The sequence below is a fragment of the Annulohypoxylon truncatum genome, assembly GCF_022578515.1.
Source record: "Annulohypoxylon truncatum strain CBS 140777 unplaced genomic scaffold F4807scaffold_20, whole genome shotgun sequence".
NCBI lineage: Eukaryota > Fungi > Ascomycota > Sordariomycetes > Xylariales > Hypoxylaceae > Annulohypoxylon > Annulohypoxylon truncatum.
This window is the reverse complement of record NW_025953806.1, coordinates 567,063-579,361: the sequence shown is the minus strand read 5'-3', so window position 1 is coordinate 579,361 and position 12,299 is coordinate 567,063. Positions and strand designations below refer to the sequence as shown.

The 12,299-nt window shown below is 49.2% G+C and overlaps 4 protein-coding genes across 4 annotated transcripts; 1 reads left to right on the top strand and 3 right to left on the bottom strand.

The window, feature by feature from the left end:
• Positions 1–171: 171 nt before the first annotated feature.
• F4807DRAFT_429853 (glycine cleavage system T protein) lies at positions 172–2,467 on the bottom strand. Its single transcript, XM_047998367.1, has one exon. The coding sequence runs from the start codon at positions 1,954–1,956 to the stop codon at positions 502–504; it is 1,455 nt and encodes a 484-aa protein (XP_047853409.1). The 5' UTR covers positions 1,957–2,467; the 3' UTR covers positions 172–501.
• A 583-nt stretch (positions 2,468–3,050) lies between these two features.
• F4807DRAFT_137093 (ADP-ribosylation factor family-domain-containing protein) lies at positions 3,051–4,252 on the bottom strand. The gene is made up of 4 exons (XM_047993069.1): positions 3,828–4,252; positions 3,517–3,761; positions 3,394–3,459; positions 3,051–3,336 (listed from the first exon to the last, which is right to left on the bottom strand). Exons 1-4 carry the CDS (start codon positions 3,973–3,975, stop codon positions 3,244–3,246), a joined length of 552 nt encoding a protein of 183 aa, XP_047853408.1. The 5' UTR covers positions 3,976–4,252; the 3' UTR covers positions 3,051–3,243.
• An 882-nt stretch (positions 4,253–5,134) lies between these two features.
• Positions 5,135–6,119, top strand: F4807DRAFT_136948 (emp24/gp25L/p24 family/GOLD-domain-containing protein). The gene is made up of 3 exons (XM_047993068.1): positions 5,135–5,423; positions 5,489–5,696; positions 5,760–6,119. The coding sequence occupies exons 1-3, from the start codon at positions 5,229–5,231 to the stop codon at positions 5,963–5,965; spliced, it is 609 nt and encodes a 202-aa protein (XP_047853407.1). The 5' UTR covers positions 5,135–5,228; the 3' UTR covers positions 5,966–6,119.
• A 316-nt stretch (positions 6,120–6,435) lies between these two features.
• F4807DRAFT_136763 (sulfate transporter family protein) lies at positions 6,436–10,461 on the bottom strand. The gene is made up of 6 exons (XM_047993066.1): positions 9,942–10,461; positions 9,197–9,880; positions 8,999–9,141; positions 8,408–8,951; positions 7,920–8,353; positions 6,436–7,861 (listed from the first exon to the last, which is right to left on the bottom strand). The coding sequence occupies exons 1-6, from the start codon at positions 10,159–10,161 to the stop codon at positions 6,665–6,667; spliced, it is 3,222 nt and encodes a 1,073-aa protein (XP_047853406.1). The 5' UTR covers positions 10,162–10,461; the 3' UTR covers positions 6,436–6,664.
• Positions 10,462–12,299: the final 1,838 nt, after the last annotated feature.

The window sequence follows — 12,299 nt, the reverse complement described above, 5'->3', positions numbered from 1 at the left end:
GACCAGTACACCTCCAAGACTGCCGAATAGGTTTCCTGTATATCTAAGTCAATAATCCAACTAACCATCTCCTTATTCCACAGAGAAGGTTAGTTAGCAGTCACCCAAATTACGTTAAAAGGCCATATTCCCTATATCACCCACATTCCATAACACAAGCCAGTAGCAAAATAAAATTCATGAAACGTAGATTTTTCGTTGAGGGTATCATCTACCTATGTGGGTATCCGCCAACCCGACGCCCCCGTTTGCGTTGGTGTTGAAGTAATGTATGTAGCTCGTTATCCATACATGTCATATATATCTCGTCCAGCGTACCCGGTAACACATAAATGCTTAGTCCACCCACCCCCTGTCCACATACTCTAATTCTCTAGGCTAATCCCATGCCATGCACACAACATATACCTCATATAATCCACCATCCCAGCAAGACATACTTACCTACCATAATATCCACACCGCCCCTTCAGTTAGTTCCCCAGCTCAAACTCCAACTCCTCAAACACCGCCCTTCCAATACTTAGTCGGCACAAACGGCATCCTCGTAACCACCGCGCCCCTCTCCTTCCCACGAACCACAACCCTAAGCTCCGTACCCGCCTTATGCAAACCGTCCCTCACATACCCCATCGCGATATTCTTTCCCAAACTCGGGCTCGGACACCCGCTCGTCACCTTCCCTACCTCGTCGCCTCCGGGGCCCTCCAGTATAACCGCGCCCTCCCTCGCCGGCGCCCCATCCACAACAAGCCCGACGCGGCGCCGCTCGACGCCCTTCCCGCCCTTGCTCTTGGGCGTAAGCTGCGCGAGGATCACGTCTGCGCCGTAGAACGCGCCTTTACCCAAATCCGTCTCCGCGCGCCGCTCCTTGCCCACGATCCAGCCGAGCGCCGCCTCGACGGGAGTCGTCGAGTCGTCGATGTCGTGCCCGTACAGACACATGCCGGCCTCCAACCTCAAGCTGTCGCGCGCGCCGAGGCCCGCCAGCTTGACGCTGTCCTGCCTTAGCATGTGCGCCACCACGGCCGCCGTGTGCTCCGGCGGTATGCTGATCTCGAACCCGTCCTCGCCCGTGTACCCGCCGCGGCTGACGAGCACGTCCTTGACGACGTGGTACTTCTCCGATCCCGAGTTCGTGTCGGACGGAATTTTCAGCGACACAGAGCGCACCGTACCAAAAAGCAGGCTCGGAAGATCCACCGCGGCGGCGTCCTCGAGCAGGTCCGCGAGCGCCAGGTGCGCGGTGGGGCCCTGCAAGGCGACGAGGCCCTGGTCCTCTAGCACCTCATGCTCGACGGGCGGGTTGCCCTCGTCGCGCCACTTCTCCAGCTCGCGCTCCAGGTACGCGAGGTCCTTGTCGCGGCACCCGGCGTTCGTCACCACATAGTACGAAGAGCCGTCGGCCAGCTTCGTGATGATGGTGTCGTCGACGATGCCGCCGGTGCCCGGGTGCAGGAGCGCGCTCAACGTGCTGCTCTGCGGGCTCAGGCCCTCGACGCCGGCAGGCGTGACGCGCTGCAGGAAGGCCGTCGCGCCGGCGCCCCGGAACCGGTGCTGCACCATGTGCCCGACGTCGAAGAGCGAGCAGCTCTTCCGCGTCCACAGGTGCGACTCGCTCACGCTCTGGTCCGAGTATATCACCGGCATCTGGTACCCGCCGAAGGGCACCATCTTGGCGCCGTGCTCGATGTGCAGGTCGTAGAGCTGGGTCTTCCGCAAGGGCTCGTCGGTCTTAGGGGCGTCGGCGTAGCTTCGATGGGCTTGGAGGGGGAGAACGGCACTGGTGGAGGTTGGGATTGGGTGGGAAGAGAGCTTGGATTGTCGACGTAGCGTTCGCGAGGTCGATGCGGAGGAAAGGGTAGCGCTGGAGAGGAGACGGGCCTGCTGCTCTCTCGGAGCACGGAGAGCCGGGACGCCCTTCCCGGCTCGAGCGATAACTCGTGATGTCTTCATCTTTGTCAATTGGGTCAATCAAGGGTCGATTGAAAGATATTGAACATCCGGACTGGAGGGGAGTCGAGTGTCGTCGGAGAGGGGAGCTCGGTAATGAAATAAATTGGAAGCAATCGGTCGATATTTGGCTTATCGCGGCCGATCGCGGCTTGTGGTGGGGCGATTATAATTGCTCTTACCTCCGAGCTTGTTTAAAAATACGGTCGCGGCTGATAAGATACCATCAGGGGTCGGTAGGTTAATTTTGGAAGGCACCCAGGGTTGTGACCGCTACAGTGTCTGAGCGGTTGTTTCTAACGCCAAACATCGAAAAGAACGACGACTATAGAGCCTCGCAACTTTTTCTCTTATTGTAACCTCAACACTTTTCAAAAACTTGGTCAAGTACGTCCAAATCGAAAGTATCATCGGCATTACATATAAGAGTTTGAGGTGAACACCTAAATAGGATTAGATGTTGATAGTTAAGTAGAGATAATAAAATAACAATCAGGCTACCATTATAGATACGTCTATAATTGATATGACGGTCTGTATTTTTACTCACCGCCACCGTGCTTTTAAGGGGTCGCACTTGCGACCGTTATGATAGTCCGCCCCGAGTATTTCCAGCGAAACTCCATTCAGCAAGCCGTGATAAGTAGGACCTATAGTATGGCACGTGCCGTCATGTCTGTAAATAAATACCTAGACTATTACGTATAATGTCTAATATCCAAAAATTAACTAAATCAAGTCTCATATTGCCGCAACTACTGTATACTACGAAACCTTCCAATCTCGTTCTATCTCGTAATGCCAGCACAAAATGGAAAAAAGGGGACGATATACTGAGGACATACTCCAGCCGGGCTCTCCGTAGGAAACCGTCATTATTCTTGGACGCAGTGTTGATCATCATTCTTATTAAGGGGGACAAGTAGACGGAAAATGCCTTGAACGAAAACAAAGACAGACTAGGTGCGAGGGCTTCGCTGGCCCTTTGGTAGCGTTACCATACGCATCGAGTTCTCTTTTACGTTCGTAATATCAATTCGTACAGATTCCATCCCGTACGCCGCTCCACTTCCCTCCTTATGCTTCCAAAATCAAACTTGCGTTCTTCACTTTGCAGGAACCACCGCAACCGAAGAAAGCGAGAGAAGGTACCGAGATGAGCGTGATTTATGGACTATCGATTGTTCCGGGAAGATGACTTTGCGAGTTACAACCGACCCCATAAGATCGAGGGAGAGGAAACATGGGTGAGAGTCGGAAGGGGGAAAATGACACTGCGCCTCCTCCAGTTTACTGGTGTCCCGCCTTTCGCAGAGTGGTGGCGAGCCACTCAAGACCCTCATACAGACCATCTCCGGAAGTAGCGCAAGTAGATTGGATATACTACATCCCAAGTTAGCAAGATTATAAGGCGATAGTAAAGATAGAACAAATACGTACCCAAGCGCGCTGTCTCAAGCTGTGAAGACCAAGTTTGTCGGTGATCTCAGCAGCGTTCATGGCGTTCTATGGTGAATGTCAGCAAAATTCCAGGCATAGTTCGTCATATAATAGGATACGTACAGGCAAATCCTGCTTGTTGGCAAAGACTAGGAGAATGGCATCACGGAGTTCGTCCTCGTTCAGCATGCGCTGCAACTCCTCCCGAGCCTCGACGATACGGTCACGATCGTTGCTGTCAACAACGAAGATGATACCTTGGGTGTTCTGGAAGTAATGTCGCCACAATGGACGAATCTTGTCTTGCCCACCAACATCCCATACGGTGAATTGGATGTTCTTGTACTCGACCGTCTCGACGTTGAATCCTGGCAAGCGCGACGCGTGTCAATAATCAAAACATTGGGGACCGGGGTGGTTGAGTCAAGGCATACCGATAGTAGGGATGGTTGTGACGATTTCACCGAGCTTGAGCTTGTAGAGAATAGTGGTCTTTCCGGCAGCGTCTAGACCGACCATGAGAATTCTCATCTCCTTCTTCCCCCAGAGCTTGTCGAACAACTTAGAGAACGTGAGACCCATGATTGCGACGTGGAAAAGAGATGCGTCTAAGTATCTATTACGGTTGGTGAGCTAAAGGCGATGTCGCGATATCTGAACCGAGAAGGGGGAAAAGTCAGTTATGATGGCTTTGAGGAAGGATGATGTGATTGTTTCTGGCGACAATTGTTCAGCCAGTCGGGATTTATGGGGCTTTTAGTAGTTGCCCGTGAGGACAGATCGATTGGATTTCAAAACAGCGCAATGACTCGGGATGAATCGATGCTAATTGGTAATGATTCTAGGCTGCCGCAATAGGAGACAAGAAATGAACAGGTGGACCGAAAAGTATTACGATGCGTACTAGGTTAGGTAGAGATAGAGATAGGTAAGGTGTAGAGATATGTATACGGATGTATAGCAAGGCACGCAACAAAAAGCAGTAGCAGGCCAAAGCTATAATAAAAAGGATCTCTTTGTCGGGATTTAAATGCACGGGGTATTTTGAGGTGGTCTCACTTACTATTTTGCAACAATGAGACCTGCTCGGCGAAGGAGAGATCTCGTGGTGATGGGTTATCAAAAAGGGGTGATGCGGTGGATTGTGGTTGGAGATCGGTGAAGAGGGAGTAAGTAAATGTGTTTTTCAGAAAGGTCTTTTGGTTAGGTAAAAATGCTAAATGCTAAAAATGCAATGTGGCTGGAGACCGCTGGGACTGGAGAACGGAGACAAGAGACGGAGGCGGAGGCCCATTGGAAACGATGAACGTAATTACTTGCCTGCAGGTGCCAATCGCTAGCCTGGACCTTGTTCTGCCAGGTGCTTGGTTGCTTGTACGCAGTATTTTCTTGCCTAGGATGTCCAGGATGTGCTGTATGTGGCCCACTCAATAAGGAAAAGTGCTGACGATGAACTGAGTTTGTAAGTATCTAGGTACAAGCGATATACTTCCAGACTTCCCTTGTGACTGCCCGAGCTTTTTTCATTGTATAGGCGGCGTAGTCCGAAAAGGTGATGGTCACGAGTTTCCAGCCTGTTGCAACACGAGGAAGTACCTTCCAAGTACTCTTCGTCATCACTTTTGTAACTCAGGGATAACGCGCTAAACCATCCGGAGCTAACCACTTAGATCCACCAGATTCACACCCCTTGGCAATCGCCAAAGTGTCCAACTCGAAAGCCTTCAGAAGCTTGAAGACTTGATGAAAGTCTTGCGTAACAAAATCAATACTCGGCACCACCTACGGAATTAAACTCAATCAAAACGCATTGAGCTTCTCGTCGTCGAGGAATCATGTTATTCTCGACTACGACTCTATTGTTGGCCGCCGGCTTCTTACAAGCCGTGCTGGGCCACAACATCCAGCTTCCCGCACACGGTCGCGAATGCTTCCACGAGGAGCTGCACAAGGACGATGTCATGACCGTCACGTTCCAGACTGGCGATAGGGAGTTCGGTGGAGCTGGGAACCTCGACATTGACTTCTGGGTATGGCAATATAGCTCTGTAAAGTGAAATGCGAATCTAGTAACTCACGTGCGTTGCGACTACAGATCACAAATCCGATGGGCCAATACGAGACCTTCCAAAAGGACGTTTCGAACGGTGATCACTCTTTTACCGCTAAGCATGATGGCAAATTCCTCTATTGCTTCGGCAACGAGCACTGGGGTTCCAACAGCAAGGAGGTCTCTTTCAACGTTCATGGCATAGTTTACGTATCCGAGGACGAAGCTCCCCAGGACCCGTTGGAAAAAGAGAGTACGTGTTGCGCTATCGTTTTAAGGTGAAGCAAAAATGAATAAGTCGCTAACGAATCCCCAGTCAAGCAACTCTCCGAACTGGTTGACCAGGTCCGAGACGAACAATCCTACATCGTCGTTCGAGAACGCACCCACCGCAACACCGCCGAGAGCACGAATAGCAGAGTCAAGTGGTGGAACCTGTTTGTTATTGGCGTCGTGGTAGGCGAGTCCCTGTTCCAGGTATGGTGGCTACGAAGATTCTTCGAGGTCAAGCGGGTAGTATAAGTTGGGCTAGGGGGCGGAATAGTTCAATTACCTTCTTGATTCTGGGTAGTCTGGCGTATCATGGATTGGTATTGAGACGGCGGACTCTAAAAGTATGGGCAGACATTCACGAAGTAGAACGTCTTGTACATTTGTACAATAATGAGAAGGCATTGGCACGTTATCTACAATTCCTTGTTCCAAGTCCGGCTATTGAGATGACTGTTTGGTTAGAAGGGGCACTGTGAAACTATCACTTCACGAGTAAACCTGAGATATATATTACCTTCTACATTATAAACGTGACGGTAATCAACTGCTGTGACGTTCATTGTATTATACGATGCTTTGATTCATGTGATACTAAAACGCCGAGGAATTCCATTGCCCACTTTGTTAGAACAGCTTCACTCAGGCACGCATGTAATCTCAAAGATAAATAGCAACATCTGATGTGATAAATGATTGGTTGAGCGATTATTTTGTGTCTCATTTCATTATTCGCTATTGTTATAATAATATTCAGCTATACGTGTTGATAGATTGATTAGAATTGGAAAAGGGGTGTCACACCTAGCCAAAGCACTAGTATTCTAAAGTCGCTGTTAACCCCTAGAAAGAACAGCAGTCCATGTGCTAGTGATGGCCTTGCTTGTTGGTAATCTTCATGTAATTCTACGTATAAACACATTTCTCTATTCTAATTACTCCATTACCCTTCTAATTACCGACCGCGGAAATATACTTCGTCATAGCATCCATTCTCTCGCTAGTGAGCTTGAGTGAGATTCTCAATAGTTCCTGCGCAACCTCCTTCTCTTCATTCTGTAGCTTCTCCCACTTTTCTGTGTCCATGACCCAAACAACGCAGTCTTTGACGGCAACCACCGTCGCAGTCCGATTTGTCTCGGAGAAGAACGGCAGCTCGCCACACGTCGTGCCTTGGACAATTGGCTCAGATAGACGGCCTTGAGGCGTCTCGTAATCAGCCCTGAGCTCTCCCCTTTCTAGGAGATAGAAGCCCTTGGCGGTCTCACCGCACTGGTATATGACAGTACCGGCGGGAAACTCCTTGCGGATGAAGTATGGTTTTGCGCGGAACCAGAAATCCTCGTTCTTATCGCTCAAGTCATAAAATATCTGAAGCATAAGCCGTAGGGGTTCGCTAATGTTCTGCCATCTCGTTGATCGTCTCATTTCCTGTTGGTTCAGGACATTCCTTGCCGCTCGATCGAGGTGATCCCTTCTTGGAGACTGAGATAGGATGTCTAAGGACTGGTTGAATTGACCCTTGTTGGGCACATCCAGGTTATTCGACGGCGCTGGTCGAGAGATTCTCAAAGCTTCCTGACGAGCATAGAATATCTTCAGCTGCTCATTCTCACAACTTTCCAAGGCCGAATTGAGATCGGGCATAAACATAACTTCGGGCCCATCAGCTCCCAGTCCAACAGCCCTTAGATCCCGGCCAAGTCTACTTTCCGCGTCTTTTCCGCTAATAAGAAGGTGAACTCCTTTTCCATAAAGGAGCCGGTTGATGGTCTTGAATCCTTCGGCTGCTGAATAGTCGATGCCCGTTACATGCCATAAATCGACGATCACAAACTTGATGGGATGTTCCGTGAACACATCATCGGATATCAGACTTCGAATCTTCTTTTCGACACCGACAATGGTGCCAAAGAAGAGGAAGCCTGATAATTTGATGACGTATGTCTGACTGCCAACTTCGTGGAGGTAATGATGCTGCGATGGGTTCCGTCTTACCATTGAACCGACCTGGTCTCCGGTATAGGTTGCTCGAATAGCCGAGACTTGAGATGCGTGAAGAATGGCAGAAACAAATGCGAGGATTATGCCAACGAAGATACCGACAACAAAGTCATAGATACCCATAGTAAGAACTATGACCACGATCTGGAATTGACCCATGTCAGCGTTAATCAAGCAGATGTAAGAATAAGTAGGAGCTTACCGTCAAGTACTCCAATAGCTTCAGTTTCCGCCTTGGTGATATAAGAGCATCCATCAATAGTTCAAATCCGAGGACAAAAATCAAAGTGCCAACAACCATAACGGGGATATAACCAATAATGACGGGACCCATCGTCATGACGCCGAACGTAAGTGCTGCCAACATGAAACCTGCCAGACGGCTATCGCCGCCTGACCTCATAAAGAACAACGTATTCGCAAATACCAAATAGTTTTGGATACTACCCACACATCCAGACAGGAAATTCGAGTAGCCGTGCAATTTCAACTCATGGTCTAAATCAAGATGATCTTCCCCGGAGATTTGTGCTAAAGCAGGCACATTGATGGGAACGTGTAGCACACTGAAGAAAGTTAAAGCAAACATAGCTCCCGAAGTCTCAAGAACCGCCCCCCAATGGACTAAATTGAACTCTATAGCAGTCAGTTAGTAATAGGCTCAGTTTAAGAAGGATCATGGGAACTCACTATAGAGTGTCCAAAAGTACCACCACGGCTCTCCGGCTTCGGGTGCTTGGAAGATCCATCCGGCTCGTCTTAGGTTCTCTGGATCCAAACTGTCTATTGAAAATACGAAGAAGTAGAAGAATATCGGCACGCATAGAATGTAGATAGGCAGGAAATATTTCGAGGTGATCTTCCTCTGGAGGCCGAAGAGAATGACAGCCAGAGCAAGAGGAATAAGCCAAAGAGGGAGAGTATCCGATTGGACCAACCTTCGGCCAGTGTCGAGATCGTAATTGAATTCTTCCAGGCGTGCTGACACTTCGAGACCCGTTGCGACGAGGAACCAACCGACGCCACCAATACATCCGATTAGAATGTGGCGAGGGATGAAACCAACAACATAGCCTAATCTAAATCTTCCCATGAGATAAAAAACAACGCCAGTTAGCATGGAGCTAATCGCAAACGAAGTTATTGTGGTAGCGATAACCGCGTCAGGTTTATCCTCGCCTACTGTCGCTGTAATAGTGGTTGCCATATTATGAAAGAACGGGACAACTTCGATCTGAATTGGTTAGTAGGGACCTCTGAATAATCAAGCATAGACCTTACCAATTCTGACCCAATGCCACCACGGAACAAGCTGCCGGTTGAGAAGGTCAGCTGTGAGACAATTGTGCTAACGTAGAATATGGAGATTCCTGCCGGCCCGAGACTCGAGAAGATTGGGTTGCCCAATGGGAATAGAATCATTCCTAGAGAGATGGTTAGATTTGGTGTAACACTAGGTAAGCTCTTGAAATTACACACCATAAGACAGGGCATCCAGTATGTTTAATAGAAGCCCGACAACCACCGCTGGCAAGCAATGTATCGGATCCATCACAACACTTTGGAAGACGACTTTCTTATCCCACGTCTTTGGGTTGGCGACGCTCCGGATGGAACGGATCGTGCCTTGAATACCACCTCCAAATATGCCTGACGACGAACTCCAGGGCCCTATCTTCGGTTTTTGACTTTCGATGTCGTCAACCTCAGTAGCACTCCCCGGAGAATCAGGCCTACGTGGTAGTCCCCCAAGTAGGGGAGTACTCTCTGATACCACATTACTGGGACTAGATTGGGACAGACTTGTTGACGATAGCTGTTGCCCATTGAATGGAGTCACACCGTTTCCGCCGTTTGGATCGCGTGGAGATTGTGGAGGAGAGCGTCTAAGCATAGTTGTGAGCGCCGAAGGTCCCGAATCGGGTTCGTCCTCTGTCCTAAATTCCGGTGAAGGTGGTTCGGAAACTTCATCTATAGTGCCCGCGTCCGGCATCTGAGAGTCTGGGGATTCATGCTGGTCGAGGCTTTGGTGGGACGAAGTAGACGATATCCGACGGAGGAATGACGTGCTCAGCCTATCTTTCTTGTCTGCTAGAACGTATGAAGCGAGTTCGGCAGTATCCTCGCGAACACTTCTCGCGAAACTGGCGCTGTCCACGGGCGCTATAGAGCAGGTTAGTCACAAACAACATCAAACAATATGATAATGCAGGGTAGACCTTACATAGATGGTCTCTAACCGAGCCCGGCACAAAAGACCTGGTGGGCTCTCTATAATTATAAGAGTTTAAAGAAGATGAGAGCGGTCGAGAGTCGGTTATCGTCAAATGCGAAGCTTGGTTCGGACTGAGTGTTTGCCCAGGTACATCTGTCATATCCGACTGAGAAGTAACGGAAGTTGATCTTCCCCTCCAAGAGGAAAAGCCAAAAGATGAAGCTGCCATGTCTATGGCCGAGCGTCTGTTAGCTGTCTACGCTGGATATATACATCGAGACCGGTGACGATGCGCGTGAATAAGAGTAGCCAGCAAGGTGCCAGTCGTATGTCTTATGGGATGGACTGGCTGAGTACCTGAGTCGGACTGCGACGGTCATACAACAGCCAATAGAGACTGCGACAAGGAAGCCGAAGCACTATATGGTCTGCATAGGAAGTACCGAAGGACTGAATTGGAGAGTGAAAAATTGAACTCTTCGAATCAGCAAAGATTGCTCGATGATAACGAGAGGATCTACCTAGGTAAATCTAGACTAAAATCTAGACCTCACCAGATATAGCTTCCAAGGAATTTAACGTCGTCCGGTCTGCGACGCTAACTCTATACAGTATTTAGCAACCACTTAACTTACGTACTAGTTCGTGCATAAAACTTTTAGCATGTGGTCTGCGCCAAACTGACAAGGATCTGGAGGGGCATCTCCGATTCTAGAAAGGTGATTGGTGGCGAACTTGAAAATTGGAAAAAAGTGGTAGGTACGAAATACCTCCTCGATTCTTATTAATCATCTAATTGGATAAGGCTGGGATCGTTGCATAATATCCTGGTGTCACGAACCGTTATTTTCACACGACATTCTAGACTGGCAGACTGGATGTCGTTACCATCTACCGTAGTGCGGTTAATAAGAGGAGATTTGGTTTCGAATATGATTGAATACCTACAGGTATGATTGCATATGGCCCCTCATAACCATTGAGGGATCCTGAAATTGCTGGGCTGCACGATGCATCAAGCTCAAGCCACGCATTCCAAGTACGGATGCGATCCATTCATCGCTAGTAAACATGGCACCAGCGACATTCGTAGCATTGAATCTGAGACAATGTGGAGTCAGTAAATACTTTTTTTATCCTTTACTCTCAGCTTGAGCTCTACTGAGCTACGATGAGAAAAAGAACATCACAGCCCCTGAATATCAACAGCTGGGACTGTTCATGTCGAACATAGATAGTATGGGGACTCAATGTACGAAAATATGGTATGCAAAGATATATTTCGATCGTGTTTTGAGGAGGCACCCTTACGTGATAGACATGCATATTGGCATCTTTCTCCGTACTTGATACCTCTGCGCCTCCCGGCGCTTCCACGGTCACAGTAGGATGGTTGTACGTCGGATTCTCGCTGTGTGGTCGATTACGTACAATAAAGCTCTAGTATTCGTCAATTCTCGTCGCGGAACCTATTCGAACGGGACGGGCCTCGCCCACGCAGCGCGGTTGATACATCCATGACGGATGTACACAACCTGCCAGCTTGCCAGCTCGCCAGCTCTCCCATGAGAAGCATACCCATAAAACTTTTTGTCGTCAGGTGTGAAGTCGAATATGCCCAGGAGCCTCCAACTATTCTCCACATTAAATGCTCCTATTCGCCCCCGCAATATCGAACTCCAACCGATGGCCCCGACGGCCAGCGCGCCCAGTGCTGTGTTCCGTTTGGTTCAGTTGCTCTGGCGCCCTGTGTTGCTAGCTGGCTGGGTGGCTGGAATTCGCCAATTAGGATGCACGTTTGCATATGTAACCCATCACCATTTATGCCCCATTGAGTCCCTTGCTGTGCGACTACAATACGAGTGAGTAGGTATTTTGTTTGTATCAGGTTGTTTATTCGCTTCGGATGAAGGCCAAGCTATTTCATTCCACTCTAGGACACGTAAAACCCCCTCTTTGATGTGCATTGAGTTTCCCCGGGCATATAACCACATTTTTTGCATCCTGGCAGCCCGACAGCCCGAGTAAAGCTATGTGGTAGAAAGCCTGGGAGTTTGGCGCAATCTCCTCAATGATTGGGTCTCTGACGGAAGGTCACGCACTCCGTCGTGTTGCCCGCATTCGATCGTCATATGCGCCTCTCTTTTTGTGATTGGATTTTGTCAGAATTTGTAAATCGCGTTTGTCACAACATAACCGGGACACGGCCATTTTTGCATATATGTTGCTAGGCGACCAACATGCAAATAAGCTTCCGGGGAACCACCCTATGCCGCCGCGATGGCTCTGTGCTTCGATCTAACCACATACAGGAGGGACCGGATCGGAAGACCAGTAATACAACACAAATCCGTCCTCCTCCGGTTC

What these genes read in the sequence shown, in the direction of transcription:
- F4807DRAFT_429853 (XM_047998367.1), bottom strand. Translation starts at nt 1,956, where the DNA reads ATGAAGACATCACGAGTTATCGCTCGAGCCGGGAAGGGCGTCCCGGCT.
- F4807DRAFT_137093 (XM_047993069.1), bottom strand. Translation starts at nt 3,975, where the DNA reads ATGGGTCTCACGTTCTCTAAGTTGTTCGACAAGCTCTGGGGGAAGAAG. An exon ending in CACAACCATCCCTACTATCG is followed by an intron (nt 3,762 to 3,827) that starts GTATGCCTTGAC and finishes CGCGCTTGCCAG; the next exon opens with GATTCAACGTCGAGACGGTC. An exon ending in CCAACAAGCAGGATTTGCCT is followed by an intron (nt 3,460 to 3,516) that starts GTACGTATCCTA and finishes CATTCACCATAG; the next exon opens with AACGCCATGAACGCTGCTGA.
- F4807DRAFT_136948 (XM_047993068.1), top strand. Translation starts at nt 5,229, where the DNA reads ATGTTATTCTCGACTACGACTCTATTGTTGGCCGCCGGCTTCTTACAA. An exon ending in ACCTCGACATTGACTTCTGG is followed by an intron (nt 5,424 to 5,488) that starts GTATGGCAATAT and finishes TTGCGACTACAG; the next exon opens with ATCACAAATCCGATGGGCCA. An exon ending in GGACCCGTTGGAAAAAGAGA is followed by an intron (nt 5,697 to 5,759) that starts GTACGTGTTGCG and finishes ACGAATCCCCAG; the next exon opens with TCAAGCAACTCTCCGAACTG.
- F4807DRAFT_136763 (XM_047993066.1), bottom strand. Translation starts at nt 10,161, where the DNA reads ATGGCAGCTTCATCTTTTGGCTTTTCCTCTTGGAGGGGAAGATCAACT. An exon ending in GTGGCATTGGGTCAGAATTG is followed by an intron (nt 8,952 to 8,998) that starts GTAAGGTCTATG and finishes TAACCAATTCAG; the next exon opens with ATCGAAGTTGTCCCGTTCTT. An exon ending in AGCTATTGGAGTACTTGACG is followed by an intron (nt 7,862 to 7,919) that starts GTAAGCTCCTAC and finishes GGTCAATTCCAG; the next exon opens with ATCGTGGTCATAGTTCTTAC.